We start from the raw sequence: 16,045 nt of genomic DNA on the forward strand, positions 1-16,045 counted from the left end.
AGTTGACGTCCTCTTTCATTTTCCTCTAGAAGTATTGTATTTAGCTCTTATGTTTATGCCTATGATCCATTTTGATTTAATGTTTGCATACGGTGTAAAGAGGTCAAGGTTTGTCTTCTTTTTCCTCCATACAAAAATCCAGTTATTTCAGCTTCATTTATTGAAAAGACTGCTTTCCCTGTTGAATAACCTCGGCACCTTTGTAAAAAACAGACTTTTAAATCTGAGGGCATGAAAGGAAGCTGTTGGAGTTTCTGGTAGTGGCAGATACCAGTATTATGGAAAAAAATTAAAGTAAGGATATCACCTCTTTTATAACACTATTTTAAATAACTAGTTGCAACAAATTATATAAAAGAGATAAATGGAATGCGTGTAGGTCAGTAGAGATAAAAATACTATCCACCAACGACAAGGGACTGTAACCTGAATGTTTAGGAGATTCAACAAAAACATATCTTGAAATGAGATGCTTAAATCATGGGATATAAAACATACACCTAACTCAGTTCAGTCATTTATTTTATCACTAGACAAAAATATAATGAAAAACATAATACTTGTTTTATGAGAAAACAGAACTAACAAGATATAGAGCCAAATACAGAGAATTATAGTACTTAAATAGAATGAAAAGAAAGCAAATAATAAGAGAATATAATCATCTCCTGGCTGAGTAGTCTTAATATAATAAAGATGACAATACTAACAAAGTTAATTTATAGATTTAATACCAGTTAAGATCCTGATAGGATGGTGAATTGGACTTGATTGATAGTATAAATCACAGAATAAAGGAGCAGGAAAGAACTTCAGGGGAGAACATTTTAAAAATTATTCTTGTTCTCAAGATAATTTGAGAGGATTAGAATTAGGAGCATATATTGTAAGTCAGTTAAATGGGGATAAAAGAGCAGAGAGCCATACAATGCAAGTAGAGAAGAGATTAGACCAGAAATCTACGTAGTTACTGAAGTTGAGCACCAAATTAATTGTGGACTTTATGGCTTTGAAGGTAGAAAGGGAAACTTGTGCGTTTTGCAAACCAGAGTTTGCATATTTAAAGGCCTCTAGGCAGGCACTATACATCACTTAAGTGGACTGGGAGTAAGATAATAGGGAACGTTGGACACTTTGAACTTGATATGTGTGTGCCCAATAAAAGGAAAATTTCTACTTGGTCCTGGCTGATTTTTGGCATGTGGGTGGATGGCCCAGTGGTGCTCCTTTTTCAAAAGAAGCCAGAAATCTATTGATGGAAGGAGAGTAGGGGAACACCTGTGACCTACCACTTGCGTCATTTCAGGCTGTTATAACAAAATATCACAGACTGAGAGGCTTATAAACAACAGAAATTTAATTCTCGGGCGCCTGGGTGGCTCAGTTGGTTAAGCGACTGCCTTCGGCTCAGGTCATGATCCTGGAGTCCCGGGATCGAGTCCCGCATCGGGCTCCCTGCTCGGCAGGGAGCCTGCTTCTCCCTCTGACCCTCCCCCCTCTCATGTGCTCTCTCTCTCTCATTCTCTCTGTCTCAAATAAATAAATAATATCTTTAAAAAAAAAAGAAATTTAATTCTCTTAGTTTTGGAGACTAGAAATCTAAGGTCAAGACCAAGATGATCACATTCTCATGAGGGCCCTCCTTCTGGTTCATTACTAACACTTTCTCCCTGTGTCCTCACATGGTAGGAGGGGGTAGGGATCTCTTTGGAACTTCGTTTATAAAGGGCACTAGCCCACTCATGAGGGCTCCATCCTCATGACCTCATCACCTCTCAGAGGCTCCTAATACAACCACCTTTGGAAGTTAGGATTGAACATATGAAATTTGGGGGCACACATTCTGACCATAGCACCTATTGATCTTCTGATTCTTAAATATGAGCAATTAGTGTATTGTCCAAACAAAACAGGTGGGGGGGAGAGATTACTCATTGTCCAATTAGTGATTGTATAGTTTAGAGCGAAACAAAAAGGAATTTTGCCATTTAAAACCAACACTACTCCCAAGTATATTAACAAGACTACCTGAATGCAGGTTAATAACAGTGATGGAAACAAAATAGAAATATCAGAAATAAACTGATAGTGGCATATGAGAAATCAAGTAAAATAAAAACTAATAGCAATCGGTATTTAACAAAAGACATTGTTGAATGATGATATGAAGGAAACTACCCCTAGAGCTATTTTAATCTCACACCATGCAAAATAAATTTTAGATGAGTTATATATTTTATTTTATTTTTTAAAGATTATATTTTTGCAAGAAAGAGAGAGAGAGAGCATGGGGGGCGGGGGGAAGGGACAGAGGGAGAAGCAGACTCCCTGCTGAGCAGGGAGCCAGATGTGGGACTCAATCCCAGGACCCTGGGATCATGACTTGAGCCGAAGGCAGATGCTTAACTGACTGAGCCAACCACCCCAGCACACATGAGTTAAATATTTTAAAACAAGTATTATACTTTTGTTATGGAGAGGAAATCATTTATATGTTATTGAAGCATTAAAGGAGTAAGTAGTGGGCATGTTTGACTGTCAAAAAATTTGATTCTCTGATACAAAGATAAAAGCAGTACCTTGAGAACAGTATTTATAGTTTTTCTATAATGGTAAGATTTTTCATGTAATTGGGGATATATCCATAAGAGTAGATTCAGTAGACAGATAACCAGTGATGGTTTACATTTTCACCAAGGATGATTTACACTGGAGAAAATAACATTAATATGTGTGACCTAAAGATCTTCATTTGTAAAACGAAGATAATAATAGTACCTACTTCCTAGGGGATTTTGGAGGAACAAATATGATAAATGATATATGCTCCTTAGCACATTGCCTGGAACCATAGATGTTAACTGTTATTTATTATAATCATTTTCATTATTATTATTTTCCAAAACAAGTTTCAAAGTTACTTATCAAAGCTTCTTCCCTTTTTAACCCAGATGGGGAAAACAGCTCATTAGGCAAGTTTACATTTGTGGAGTTCACAAAGCACTTTCACGTATTCTGTTTCATTGATTCTCACGCTAGCCCTGGGAACTCTGAATTTTCCTCTCAGTGGGGGCTTTCAGGATTCACTCTTCCGTAGTCACAGCTTGGTTTTTGGTCATCACCCTTTATCGCTCCACCTATAAAATCAATTGAAACTAATTCAAGAACTCCCCACTCTGACCACAGCCTTCTCTCTTTCCGGCTTGTGTGTTCTTCTTTGCCTCCGGGAGCCATTCTTTGACCTTTGGTTCTTTGACTCCTGTACTTTCTCCTAACTGCTTTTCTTTCTTTACTTTCATCCTTATTTTCTCTTACAATTTTTTCATACTCTTGTGATAATATCTAGTGCTTGCCTCTTACTGTGTCCTTCTCAAAAGACTAAAAAGAAGTCTGTGACGGGCAGAGGATCTGAATGGACATTTCTCAAAAAAAGAGGGGTGAATGGCCAGAAAACCCATGAAAAGATGTTCAACATCATTAGTCATCAAGGAAATGCAAATCAAAACCACAATGAGTTACTACTTCACATCCACTAGAATGGGTATGGTAAAAAAAAGACGTGTTTGCAAGTGTTGGCAAGGATGTGGAAAAATTGGATCCCTCATACATTGCTGGTCTGAACATTAAATGGAGCACCTGCTATGGAAAAATCTGGCAGGTCCTCAAAATATTAAATACAGAGTTACCATTTGACCCAGCAATTCCACTCCTTGTTATCTACCCAAGAGAAATAAAACCATATATCCATAAAAACATACATCCATACGAAGGCTTGTATACAAATGTTCATAGCAGCGTTATTCCTAATAGCCCAAAAGGGAAAACAACATAAATGTGCACCAACTGATGAATGGATAAACAAAATGTGTTCTAGCCATACAACATAGTATTGTTCAGCCATAAAGAGGAATGACATGGACATAACTTCAAAACATCCTGCTAAGTAGAAGAAGCCAGTCACAAAAGACCGTATATTCTGTGAAACCATTTATATGAACTGTCCAGAATAGACAAATCTTTAGAGATAGAGAGTATATTCATGGTTGCCTAAGGCTAGGGGTTAGAAAGTGGGGAATGACTGTTAATGGTATGAGATTTCTTTTTGGGGCAATGAAATGTTCTAAAATTAGATTGTGGTGATGGATAAACAACTGTGAAATATACTTAAAAATATTCAGTTGAACTGAATTGTACAAAACTTTGAACTGTACAGTTTACAGGAAATTTTATGGCATGTAAGTTACATCTCAATAAAGCTACTAAACTAAAAATAAAAATCTCTGGTCATTTGCTCTTAGCACATACTATTTCTCAGCCTGAGTGCTGGAACAAGTTGATTTTGAGAATGCTTCCTGTGACTGTGTGGTATTACGGGTGAGCTTGGGGCTAGGGGTGTTATTCCAGTTGACTAGAGTAAATAGAGAACTTTTCTTTCTTAAAGCTCTTGTGAATTATTTTTAAAAGGTATTTTAGGGACACCTGGCTGGCTCAGTCGGTGGAGCGTGTGACTCTTGATCTTGGGGTTGTGAGTTCAGGCCCCATGTTGGGTGTAGAGATTGCTTAAAAATATAATCTTTTTTATTTTTATTTTTATTTTTATTTTTTTTAAAGATTTTATTTATTTATTTGAGAGAGAGAGAATGAGAGAGAGAGAGCACATGAGAGGGGGGAGGGTCAGAGGGAGAAGCAGGCTCCCTGCCGAGCAGGGAGCCCGATGCGGGACTCAATCCCGGGACTCCAGGATCATGACCTGAGCCGAAGGCAGTCGCTTAACCAACTGAGCCACCCAGGCGCCCCTAAAATCTTTTTTAAAAAGGTGTTTTAATTTGCTTTTTTGTCTCAGTTTAGTATGAGGAACACAATTTGCTGCCGAGCTCTTGGTTACCATTCTGGTGATTATTTCTCCTTTTATAGTATATGCATAAGGAGAAGACAGACACTTAGCTAAATAGTAGAATCATTTTTTCCCCATGACTTTTCAGTTCCATGCCTTTGTTTTGGCTCTTTGCTCATTTTACTTGACTTTTAATCTCTTTGGGGGGCTTTGACAATCTGATCAAAACTATAAGTAAGAAATCTCTCTTCAGAAAACTGCATGTGAATTTGTGTACCAAATTTTGCTTACTATTTCAAGAGGGTCACAGATTTCACCAAGGATCAGAATCTGAACTCTGCACACTCACTTTGGTGATCTCATACACTCATGGGGGTGAGGTTATCATTTATATGCTGGTAATTCCACAGTCTCTTATCTCTTGTCCAGATTTCTCTGCCAGAACATCCCAGCCAACTGTCCAGGTCCACTTGGACACTCCAGAGACACTCCAGACTCACACTGTCTACAGTTAGAACATGATCTTATCTCCAAACTCTACTCCTCCTCTTGAGATGTGTGTCTTATTGAACAGGAGTCCAAACCAGAACGCCCTGGCTACCCTAGTCTAAACGAGATCGTTCTTAATTTCTGCCTTTCTTAATTTTTTCTGTAAATAAGTATCACGCTTAATTTCTTCCTTCCCTCCACATATAATCAGTCATCAGGTTTTCTTAATTGTGTCTCAATGTTTCTGAAATCTCATTTTTGTTCCCTTTCCCACCCTAGTCGAAGTCATCCTCTAGGTAGAGATTCAGTCTCCTTACTTTCTCTCTTGCTTGCCTTTAATTCATTCCCCACATTATAGCTGGTGAACCCTCAATGGCTCCCCAGTGTCTTTAGGATGAACTCCAAAGTTTCTGACCTCTTTGATACCACCTATGAGGCTTTTGTGATCCAGCTCCAGCTTGCCTGTCCGGCTGTCTGGTTCTTTATCACAGTCCATTTCAACCACCCTGACGTTTTCCATTTTCTCTGTTACACCATGCTGTGTCTCACTTTTATGTCTTTTCATGTGCTCCTCTTTCCCTGTTTCTGCCTCCTTTCCTCCACACCTTGCAAACTCTTACTCATTCTTTAGGTCCTGGCTCTAGATTTCCCTTCTTCTGGACACCTGTCCATTCACGGGGCCCTTTGGAGGCATTCTCTTATCTTTTCTCTACAATAGCATTTATATGCTTTTGTAATTACCTCCCTACTCTCTCTGGACTACCAGAGGGGAAGGAAGACACTTTTTGTGTTGGTCTCACTTATCATGGCATCGTGACTGCATATTTAGCCCTGCACCTGGCAGGGGTGTTTGATAAGTTTCTGTTGAATGAATGAGACTGTTTCCTTCTACCTAAAATACTTTCTTCCTTACCTTCCCTCTACCCTCTGCTCCACTTGGCAAAATCTTACACAGTTACCATCCGTGTGTTAACTCAACAAATAAGTTAGGAACTCCTTCTTTATTCCAGGCACTGTTTTAGGCACCAGGGATATAGTGATGAAGAAGACAGCAAATATTTGTGCCTTTGGGGAGCTGATACTCTATGGGTGGAGACAGATAATAAACCAATAAATAAGTAAAATAAGTGTACAGTGTATTAGTGAGTATGAGTGCTAAAGAGAAACAGAGAAAGCAGGAAAGATAGATGGCGCCCGTCGGAGTGGAGAGACAGCATTTCAGATAGGCGGCGGCCCCACCATCATTGAGAGGGTGACTTTTGAGTGAAGACTTGAAGCAAGTGACGGGGCGTCCAGTAGCTGTGCTGATCTCTGGAGGAAGAACACTCCAGGCAGATAGAAGTGCTAAGGCTTCTAGGTGCAAGTAAGCTGAGAGTGAGGAACAGAAAGGAGACCTGTGGGAGGTGAGGTCTGAGCAGTAAACATCTCTGAGTGTCCCTGTCTTCATCTGATCCCTGGGCTTCCTCCACCGTTGAAAGCTGTTTTCAGCTCTCAGTGCTGTGAATTTACCAGAAATGACTATGACATTTTCCCTTCTTAGCAGTTACCTGTGAATCGAGGGCTACAGACATGCTCGCATAGGAGGCTGCCAGGCTGCTGAGGTGCATGGTGAGGCATTTCTTTATCAAATGCTACCTCCGGGGACATTTTTGCCTCTTCCTCATTGAGACTGGGGCAGGAGGCAGTGGGAAAGCGGGGCGTCGCTGTCATCGGCCTCATGGGTCAGGTTGCCCACAGTTCACCTCCGCCCTTTTTCTCTGTTCCTTAGTGTTCTTGCGGTCTTGGTGGCATCATAAACATTGTACTGTTCTCTCAGCCGCTATCTAGAGTGACAGTTGTGAAGACAAATCACTGCTTTCAACATGTTTCGCCCTCTCCCCCTGGCTTTGTTCCAGAAAGTGGAGGGCCAGTGGGGTTTTAGTTAATTGTGTGTCACGTCAGTTTGTTGGGTTAGCGTGTGTTGGGTTCGTTTGGGTTTTTTGTGGACTGTGGTGTGCAGGCTCCATAGCTCTGTCCTGTGTGGCACAGCTCTCCATGGTGCAGTTGGGTCCCAGCCCGGTGCGATGGCTGGACTAGCCTCGCTGGTACCCCACACAGGAAGTAAGAGGCCTCCTCTGGCCCCGTTCTCCTGCGGGCGGAGCAGAGATCCAGGGCTCTCTGAAGTCTATATTTAGCAATAGGAGAAGCCTCCGCGAGGCTGTTGTGTTTTTCCTTTTGGTGTGATTCACTAATGGCAGCATGCTCTGTGGAGAGGGGCTATAAACTGTCAATTGATATGAGGTAATAATTGGAAAAATGATCGGACTCCCATTTTTATTCTCCTCTGGGGAAAAACACGTGTCAGGACTCACTAACGCAGAAGGCGATGGATGGAGGGATTTTCCAGCCAGCTTTCCAGCTATAGTGCCGCAGTGCTTCCGTCCTGATTAGAGAGGAGAGAAGCCAGATTTGGCAGGAGGTGGCCAGCAGACTAGTATCTGTTTTGCCGCTTTTTGCTCCAAAAAGCCTTGCTGCAGAGTTGCCATGGCAGCCGGAGGCAGTTTAATGGCCGAGGTCCCTGCTGCCCCAGCCTTCCCCTCTCCCGCCTCCCGCCCGAGGGGCTGGTGACGCCAGGGCATCCGTGTGCCGAGACTATTGAAATCACCTGCCCCGATGCGGGGGAGCTCTCAGGGCCTTCAGATTCGAGGGATGGCTACTTCTTCCGTCCCCTGTTTCTCCTTGGGCGTTAGCCCTTTGATGTCCCGTCCCGTAGTCCACCTTATCAAATTATTCGCAGTTCCTTAAATATGCTCTTTCATGCTTCTGTCCTTTTATACATGCAGTTTCGTCTGCCCAGAACGCTCCCTTCCCCATCTGTCTGGAAAATTCCTATTCATTTTCAAAACGTGGCTTAGATGCTGCCTCTTGCCCAGTAGCGTGCTTCCTCTAACCCCTTATGCTCTGTGCAGAATTCCACTGTTTCCTCTGCCATCTCAACCTTGCCACGTATCACATGATGTGGAAATGACTGTATTTTTGTTTCTTCCTCTCTAGGCTGTAAGTTATTTGCATTTAAGAACTGGTGGTTGTTTTTTTTCTTTAATGAATTTTGTATCCCCAGGCCTAGCCCATGAGTAGATACATAATAAACACTTTGTAGTTTTTGTTGAGTGAATGAGGTGTTTCCGGATCATCCTATATAATTTTTTTTTAAAAAAAATATTTTATTTATTTGAGAGAGAGAGAAAGAACAAGCGGGGTGAGGGGGAGTGGCAGAGAGAAGAGGGAGAAGTAGACTCTCCACTGTGCAGGGAGCCCGATATGGGGCTCAATCCCAGAACTCTGAGATCATGGCCTGAGCCGAAGGCAGATAGATGCTTAACCAACGAGCCACCCAGGCACCCCCATGCTATGTAATTCTTATCATGGGAGTGTAGCATACCACGTAAAGGACGGCACTGTGTGATTGGTCTATAACTCACTTGCCATTACCTTTATTCTCAGTTTCCATTTTAAATTGGAGGGCTAGTGGCAGGAAGAGCAGCTCTTGGGAGTCAGTCCCCCCAGGGTTCAAGGCAGTGTGGTCTTTGGTTGCTTGCCCAACTTGTAAATCTCAGTTCCCTCTTGTTGAATTAGGATGTGTGAGGACAGTGCTGAAGATGCTTGGTGGCCCAAAGTAAATTCTCAGTAAATCTTATATTCTCTACCTTGCCCTATCTTCCTTGAAGAAAATGAAAGCAAAATAGAAGTTTAAACCAGTGTGAGGCATCTCTGGCATCCTTCTCTGCATCGGCTCACTCAGTGTTCACTGCCCTCCCCTGAGCTCAGCTTCAAAAGTCACCTCTTTCCCGAACTTTCATGCCTTACTGTCTTGTCGTCAACTTTGGTGCATCTGTCCCCATGAGTTTACTGTGTAGATAGACATTATCTTTAGATCTCTCTCCTGTCCTGTCTTTTTGGGGATAAGCTGTATTTCAAGAATTTCGATTGAAAATGAGTTTATCTGCTTCTCGCCTTCAGTAGTTCCCAGGAACCATCTCGACTATAATATATACTTATATGCCTTACCTGCTCTCCTCTGTAGTGTTCGCTTTACAGTTCAGTCTTTAGCATGTTTCGCCATTCCTCTAACTTCAAAGTTCAAAGCTCGCTTAGGTTGTTCTGCAGTCCTCTTTGCAAATGTGTTCCTGGTACCATGTGATGATGCTGCATGCCTGTCGTATGTGACAATGGCCATAGGTGTCTGGCTGTTCAGGGTGTGAAAGTGTTTTTCTCTTTTCGTATCTCTCCCTACTTTCATTCACACTTTTGGTATTTTATTCATTCCTGCTCCTCTACAGGATGTGAAACTTAAAGCTGTTTTTGTTAGAAGGTCTAGTAGAAGACTCACTGAGGACAGCGATGAAAATTTGCTTTTCACTCCAGTTTATTGCTTATCTGTGACAGTGGTTCTCCACCTTGAAAGGATGGAGCATGGGAGCCAGGGTGTATAATCACAAATCCATGTGCCCCAACCCCTTCCCAACCGTTTACCCAGTGGAAGAGTCAGGGTAGGCTGTTTTTAAGAAACCTTTTTAAGATATTTTATAGCCTCCTACCTGGTATCTTTCACCTTTTCGGTTAAAAAAAAAAAAAACTCGGGGGCGCCTGGGTGGCTCAGTGGTTAAGCGTCTGCCTTCGGCTCAGGTCGGGATCCCATGGTCCTGGGATCGAGCCCCGCATCGGGCTCCCTGCTCGGCGGGAAGCCTGCTTCTCCCTCTCCCACTCCCCCTGCTTGTGTTCCTTCTCTTGCTGTGTCTCTCTCTGTCAAATAAATAAATAAAATCTTTAAAAAAAAACCAAACAACCCACTTATCCATAGATTTGTTAGTTAAAATAATCTGGCCTGCCAGTGTCATGCTTATTTGAGAGTTGGATATTTGTTTCATTTCAAAAAAATGAAATTGGCAAATACAGTTCATTTTGTTTGAAGTGAAAACTGAAACTAATGTAAGGATTTATTTACCTGGCTAAGGGCATTTTTAAATCAAAAGGCAAGAAAGTGCAGTTTTAATGAATCATAAATTTGTCTGTTTGACACATGCACTTTTCCTACTCTGTAAATATACAGTTAAATGCCATTTAGTTAAAATTTAATTACTTACAGGGCGCCTGGGTGGCTCAGTTGGTTAAGCAACTGCCTTCGGCTCAGGTCATGATCCTGGAGTCCCGGGATCGAGTCCCGCATCGGGCTCCCTGCTCGGCAGGGAGCCTGCTTCTCCCTCTGACCCTTCCCCCTCTCATGTGCTCTCTGTCTCTCTCATTCTCTCTGTCTCAAATAAATAAATAAAATCTTAAAAAAAAAAAATTTAATTACTTACAAACATGTTGCCATGGATTGAACGAACTTCAGGATAGTGGAAACAATATTCAGAGTTAATATAGAACAGTTACAATGATTTATTATTTTGTAGGAAATATTTTGGGACTAGAGCAGGTTGGACAGAGGGTGAAACTCTGAATCGGAAGGACTAGGTTTGAATTCATGCTCTGGCATCTACTAGCTCTCTTGGGTCACGTAGTTAGTTCCTGGGGGCCTCAATTTTGTCCTCTGTGGAATGGTAATGGCCTCTACCTCATAAAGTTGTTGTGAGGATCAAATAAAGTCATGAATATGCAGTTTTATAGATAAGGAAACTGAGGCTCAGAAGGATAACTATATTCCCCAAGGTCAGAAAACTGCTAAGAAAGAGACCCAGAAAGCAGGCTCAAATGGGTCTGACCCAGGCTTGGTACAAGGCTGCTGCCCAGTCCCTAGGATAAATCAAGAGTGTGCTTTAAGATGCAGAAGAAGCTGGAAATATAGTGAGGACGTTTTTGGCCTTGGAGGGGGTAGAATCCTGCAGGACAATCAGACAAGGTATCTGTTCTCAGCAGGCTGTGAAAGGCAGTGTCACTCATCCAAGGCCCCAGAAGCCTCTGGCTTTCTCCTTTTCCTGGAACCCATTTTTCTATTGTCCTGTGATTTCTCCAGGTATTTCTCCAGGCATTGCTCATCGCTTAGAACTGTGCACTTAATTCCTCTCCCCGCCCCAGCTCCACTGCCCCCCACTGCTCACCCCTACAAAAACAGATGACAGGATTGTTGTGAGGATTGTGTGATAAGTGAGTTGATATGTGTAAAAGGTTTATTAATGCAGCATCTGGTACGTAGTAGTTACTCAATAAATGTTGGCTACCATTATTTTTATCTGTAGTGTTAACAGTATCCATGGTTGGTGGTGGTAAATGATTCCAGGTTTTTATGACACCTTCCTCAAAGCCCTGTGTGTGCCCTGCCCTGGGGCTGGCTTTGTGCCGGTCCTTGCACAGAGCCCCAAGCATGGCATGCTCACTCCCATACAAGGACAGATAGAGGGAACGTCAGCAAGGGGGCACTTGTTTCTACACAAAGGTGGTTGGACAGTTTTCTCCGGGTGCTCGTTCCTGGCCATCAGGCACAGGAGCCGTCGGAATTCCACTTCCAAATACCATCTTTCTGCTTGGCATCTTTTCTTTCTTTTATTCATGTAGAACATGAATGGTATTGGAGTCACTAACACAGTTATAAAATACTCTTTTTTTTTTTAGTTTGGTGGTTGGTAGCTCATCCCCGACCTCCGTTCTGGGTTCCTGGTCCCCAGCTCCTCTGAAGTGTGCAATATTACTCCACCTGCAAAAGCCTCTCAGGTCCCCCTCCCCTTGATATTCACACTTTGTTTTTTCTATTGAATTTTTTTCCAGTATCCTTTTATATCGTCCATCCCAGCATATACTTTGACTTGATATTTTTTCTTTTCTTCTTTTTTTTTTTTTAAGATTTTATTTATTTATGTGAGAGAGAGTCAGAGAGAGACAGAGAGCACAAGCAAGGGGGAAGGGGCAGAGGGAGAGGGAGAAGCAGGCTCTCTGCTGAGCAGGGAGCCAGATGATGCAGGGCTCGATCCCAGGACCCTGGGATCATGACCTGAGTTGAAGGCAGACGCTTAACCTACTGAGCCACCCTACTTTTTAACATTAAAAAAAAAAGTCTGTTTCAATGTAATTTCTGATTAATCTTTCCTTTTCTAAAATATAAATGTATATAGAATACAAAAGGGATAATTTAAGATTTGGGCATTACTTTGTTGATATGTAACGGACCTTTTAATAAACAATATTTACTGTAGTTATCTCAACTCAAAAGTCATTTACATTTCTAGAAAATGAGAATTCTGAAAAGTGAAAGAAAGAGATTAAAATCACTTTATTCTAATATCCAGAGATGACTGTAGTTAAAATGTTGGTGTATTTCCCTCTAGTCTCCATTCAGCTTTATATGTTCAATTTTATACAATTTTACAATTCATTTTTATAATTATATATTCCTTAGCAAAAGTTTATTTATTCATTTTTATAATTTTATATTTTGTATATAATTATATTTTTATTACTAAAGTTTATATATAAACTACAATTTGTGTTATATAGCAGTCTTGGGATATTCTAGTAATTTTTAGGGCACAGGTTTGGCAAAAAATAAAACAAATTAATTATTTAAAAAACTAAAGTAATTTCTAATTATAAAGTATACATTACAAAAATTTAAATATTGGAAAAATATATCATGACAAATGTGAGTCCTATAGTTCCTCTAGTCACCACTGTTCACGGTATATTTACAAGCAATTAATTAAAAAGAAAATCTGTGATTAGATTTGTGAAATATCTGTTCATCTTTGATAAAATTTGTGAAGGAGTATAGAATAGGATAGATGTTCTTTGCTTTTAGGCTTAGTCAAATTAGGCCGTGAACCAGAGTGTTCTTGTGAAATAACATCTGGATATTTTTCTCCATGCTTTAGGTATGTGTTCTTTTTGGATCCATGCAATCTGGACTTGATAAACCGGAAGATCAAGTCTGTAGCACTGTGTGTAACAGCATGTCCAAGACAAGAACTGAAAACCCTAAGTGAGGTTCAGAAGTTTGCAGAGATGAATGGTGAGACATGAGGCCATCCGAGTCCTCACCCCAGTCACTTACTCTCACTGTTAAATATTGTGTGTTTGCTTTCCAATATAACTAGTGTTAAAGAAATCATCAAAGAACCTTAAAAAGAGAAAGAGAATTGAAAGTGCTTTTGGACTTCCTTGATGGAAAAGATGATAGTCACCTGGGGAGCTTGTTAAAACTCCAGATGCCTAGGTTCTACCCAGGGAAATTCTGACTGAGTAGGTCTTTGGGTTCTGGAAATTTTTTTTTTTTTTAACAATGTCTCAGGTGATTTTGATGTAGCTGCTTTGTGCATTTGGGAATTACTAGACTACTCTTTGTGAAATTGGGTTTTTTCTTTTTCTCTTCCTAAGTATTGATTTAAAAGTATCTCAATTAGCATATTTTATTTTTATCCCTGGATAACAATGTAATATATGTTCTTATAGTAGAAATTTGAAAAATTCAAGAAAAGGAACATGAAGTAAAAACCAAAATTCTACCATCTTTCAATTGTGTTGGTTTGTTTTGCTTTTTTAAATTTAATACTGTCTCATAAGAATTTTTCTAAGGGAAAAGTTTTGAGAAACTCTGAGGTTAAACATATGGGAATTAGCTGAGAAAACAAACATAGTCAATTTCCTGACCTCTGACTCTATTCCCTTGGGTTTCTCATTTCCAGGTGCTATCCTCAGTTCTCTTCAGAGAATTTTATTTTTAACCTCTCTTCGTGGAGGGCCACAAACTGCTAGCCTGTGTTTTTGAACTTCCATGAGGTTTCATGTTTGCATTTTGTGTGTTGGACTCCCCAGAGCTGCCTTAGCCCTGCCTGAGTTTATAGGCTAGTTCTGGTTCCTTGGAACAAGGACTGACTCATGCATCCACTCAGGATAACTTCTAGCTGGGTAAAGAGACAGCTTGGGAACATACCTGCACACACACCTCTACATGACTCCAGAGTCTTCCCAATTGGTTGCTGGCCTTTTGAGGGCAGAAGGACCACATCCTTCAAGACTGGCCATATTCCTGTCCTCTCACTTCATGCCCTCAGCGTGAGATAGTGGGAAGAGCATGAGATTAATGTGACCCTGGATTCTAAATCTGCTGTCACCCCACTAACTGGCTCTGTAATGAGGGACAGAAGGTGTAGCCTCTCTGAACTAGATTTCCTCATCTGAAAAAAAAAGTGAATTAAAAATAATGCCTCCTTCATAGGTGTTTGGGAGGATTAAATGAGATGATGCATGAATCCTTGGTACTTTGTGGGCACTGAATAAAGAGGTACCAGCTACCCTTTAAGATCTCATTTTCAGGGTGCCTGGGTGGCTCAGTTGGTTAAGCGACTGCCTTTGGCTCAGGTCATGATCCTGGAGTCCCGGGATCGAGTCCCACATCGGGATCGAGTCCCACATCGGGCTCCCTGCTTGGCAGGGAGTCTGCTTCTCCCTCTGACCCTCTCATGCTCTATCTCATTCTCTCTCTCAAATAAATAAATAAAATCTTTAAAAAAAAAAAAATCTCATTTTCTATTCCCACATGATATCCTTACCTGTATTGATTTGGTGAGTCTAATACTAGAACTGTTGGCCCTGTCTTTACCAGGTTTCTTAGGGAGAAATGAATTATCCCTTATGGGTTTTTCTAAAATCTTAGACAATGTGAGCATACACACTGGGAGGTGGTAGTGTTGAGTCGTTAAGAGTATAGGGCTCTGGAACCAGATTATCTTGGTTCAAATGCTGGTCCTACCACTTATTAGCCGTGAGACCCTGAGCAAGTTACTTGATCGCTAGATGCCTCAGCTTCCCCATTTATAAAGGGGATAATATTTGTACGAAAACTATTTCATAGGTTGTTACAAGGACCTCATACATGAAAAATGCTTAGAAGAGAGTCTAGCAAATAGTAAATTGCTAAAAAAATAAAGTATTGGTTACTGCTGTTACATTACTACTATTAATGTTATTATTCCCCCAATGGAATGTAATAGTCTTCCTGCCTACAGTCTCTCTCTACTTCTAGTCCCTTACATACTGCTGCCATATTAATTTTGCTAGAGCTTCAATCATATTAATCCCTTACTCAGAAGTCATCAGGGGTAAAAAATAAAATAAAATAAATAAATAAAAAATAAAATAAAACACTGTATGTCTTACTTTGGCATTCAAAGCTAGGATCTAGTGTCAAACTATCTTCTGACACGTTTTCTTGAACCCACTGGGTGTGAGTCTTGGTCCCTTGAACCGGACATGTCATCTGGAGGGCCAGAAGAGAGTTAGTTCCTTGTCGGCTGTATTGCCTGCTGTGATGATCCGCTGGGGAGAAATGCCCCATGCTGCCCTGCTGGTATGTTTATTTCCAGGCCATTATCCTTCTAAGTGATTATGATACTGAGTATGGCCTATTAAGGCCAGTTTATAAGACCTTTCTGGTGAGTTTTGCAGCTTTGTTTTTTTCATAGTGTCTTACACAAAGCAGGTGTTCGAGAATATTAACGAATGAATATTATTCCAGAAAACAGACCTCTTAAATTGGTGCCTAACTACACAGGCACCCTTAGGCTTTTGAGGCAGCTGTTTGCAAAATAAGTCAACGTGTTAAGCATAAAAAAAAGTATTAATAATGGGAGCATCAAGAAGCACAGCAGTGGAGGATAGAGAGGATAAATATTTTAAAAAGCAATAGAAAAACTATGAAATTATAATAGAGAAGGGAGCCTTTGGTGGGAGGACACAAATACCTTTATTTTAATA

The 16,045-nt window shown here is 40.8% G+C and overlaps 1 protein-coding gene across 3 annotated transcripts in view; it reads left to right on the forward strand.

The window, feature by feature from the left end:
• Positions 1-16,045, forward strand: part of SLC44A1 (solute carrier family 44 member 1) — a 198,145-nt gene that overhangs the window by 77,095 nt on the left and 105,005 nt on the right. For all 3 annotated transcript variants that reach the window (XM_045882818.3, XM_045882820.3, XM_045882819.3), the window contains exon 4: positions 13,165-13,301. In XM_045882818.3, coding sequence (XP_045738774.1) covers positions 13,165-13,301 — 137 coding nt within the window. The remainder of the gene's footprint in view (positions 1-13,164; positions 13,302-16,045) is intronic.

The sequence above is a fragment of the Mirounga angustirostris genome, unplaced genomic scaffold, assembly GCF_029215605.1.
Source record: "Mirounga angustirostris isolate CCGP_5_RB_7025 unplaced genomic scaffold, mMirAng1.0.hap1 SCAF_15, whole genome shotgun sequence".
NCBI lineage: Eukaryota > Metazoa > Chordata > Mammalia > Carnivora > Phocidae > Mirounga > Mirounga angustirostris.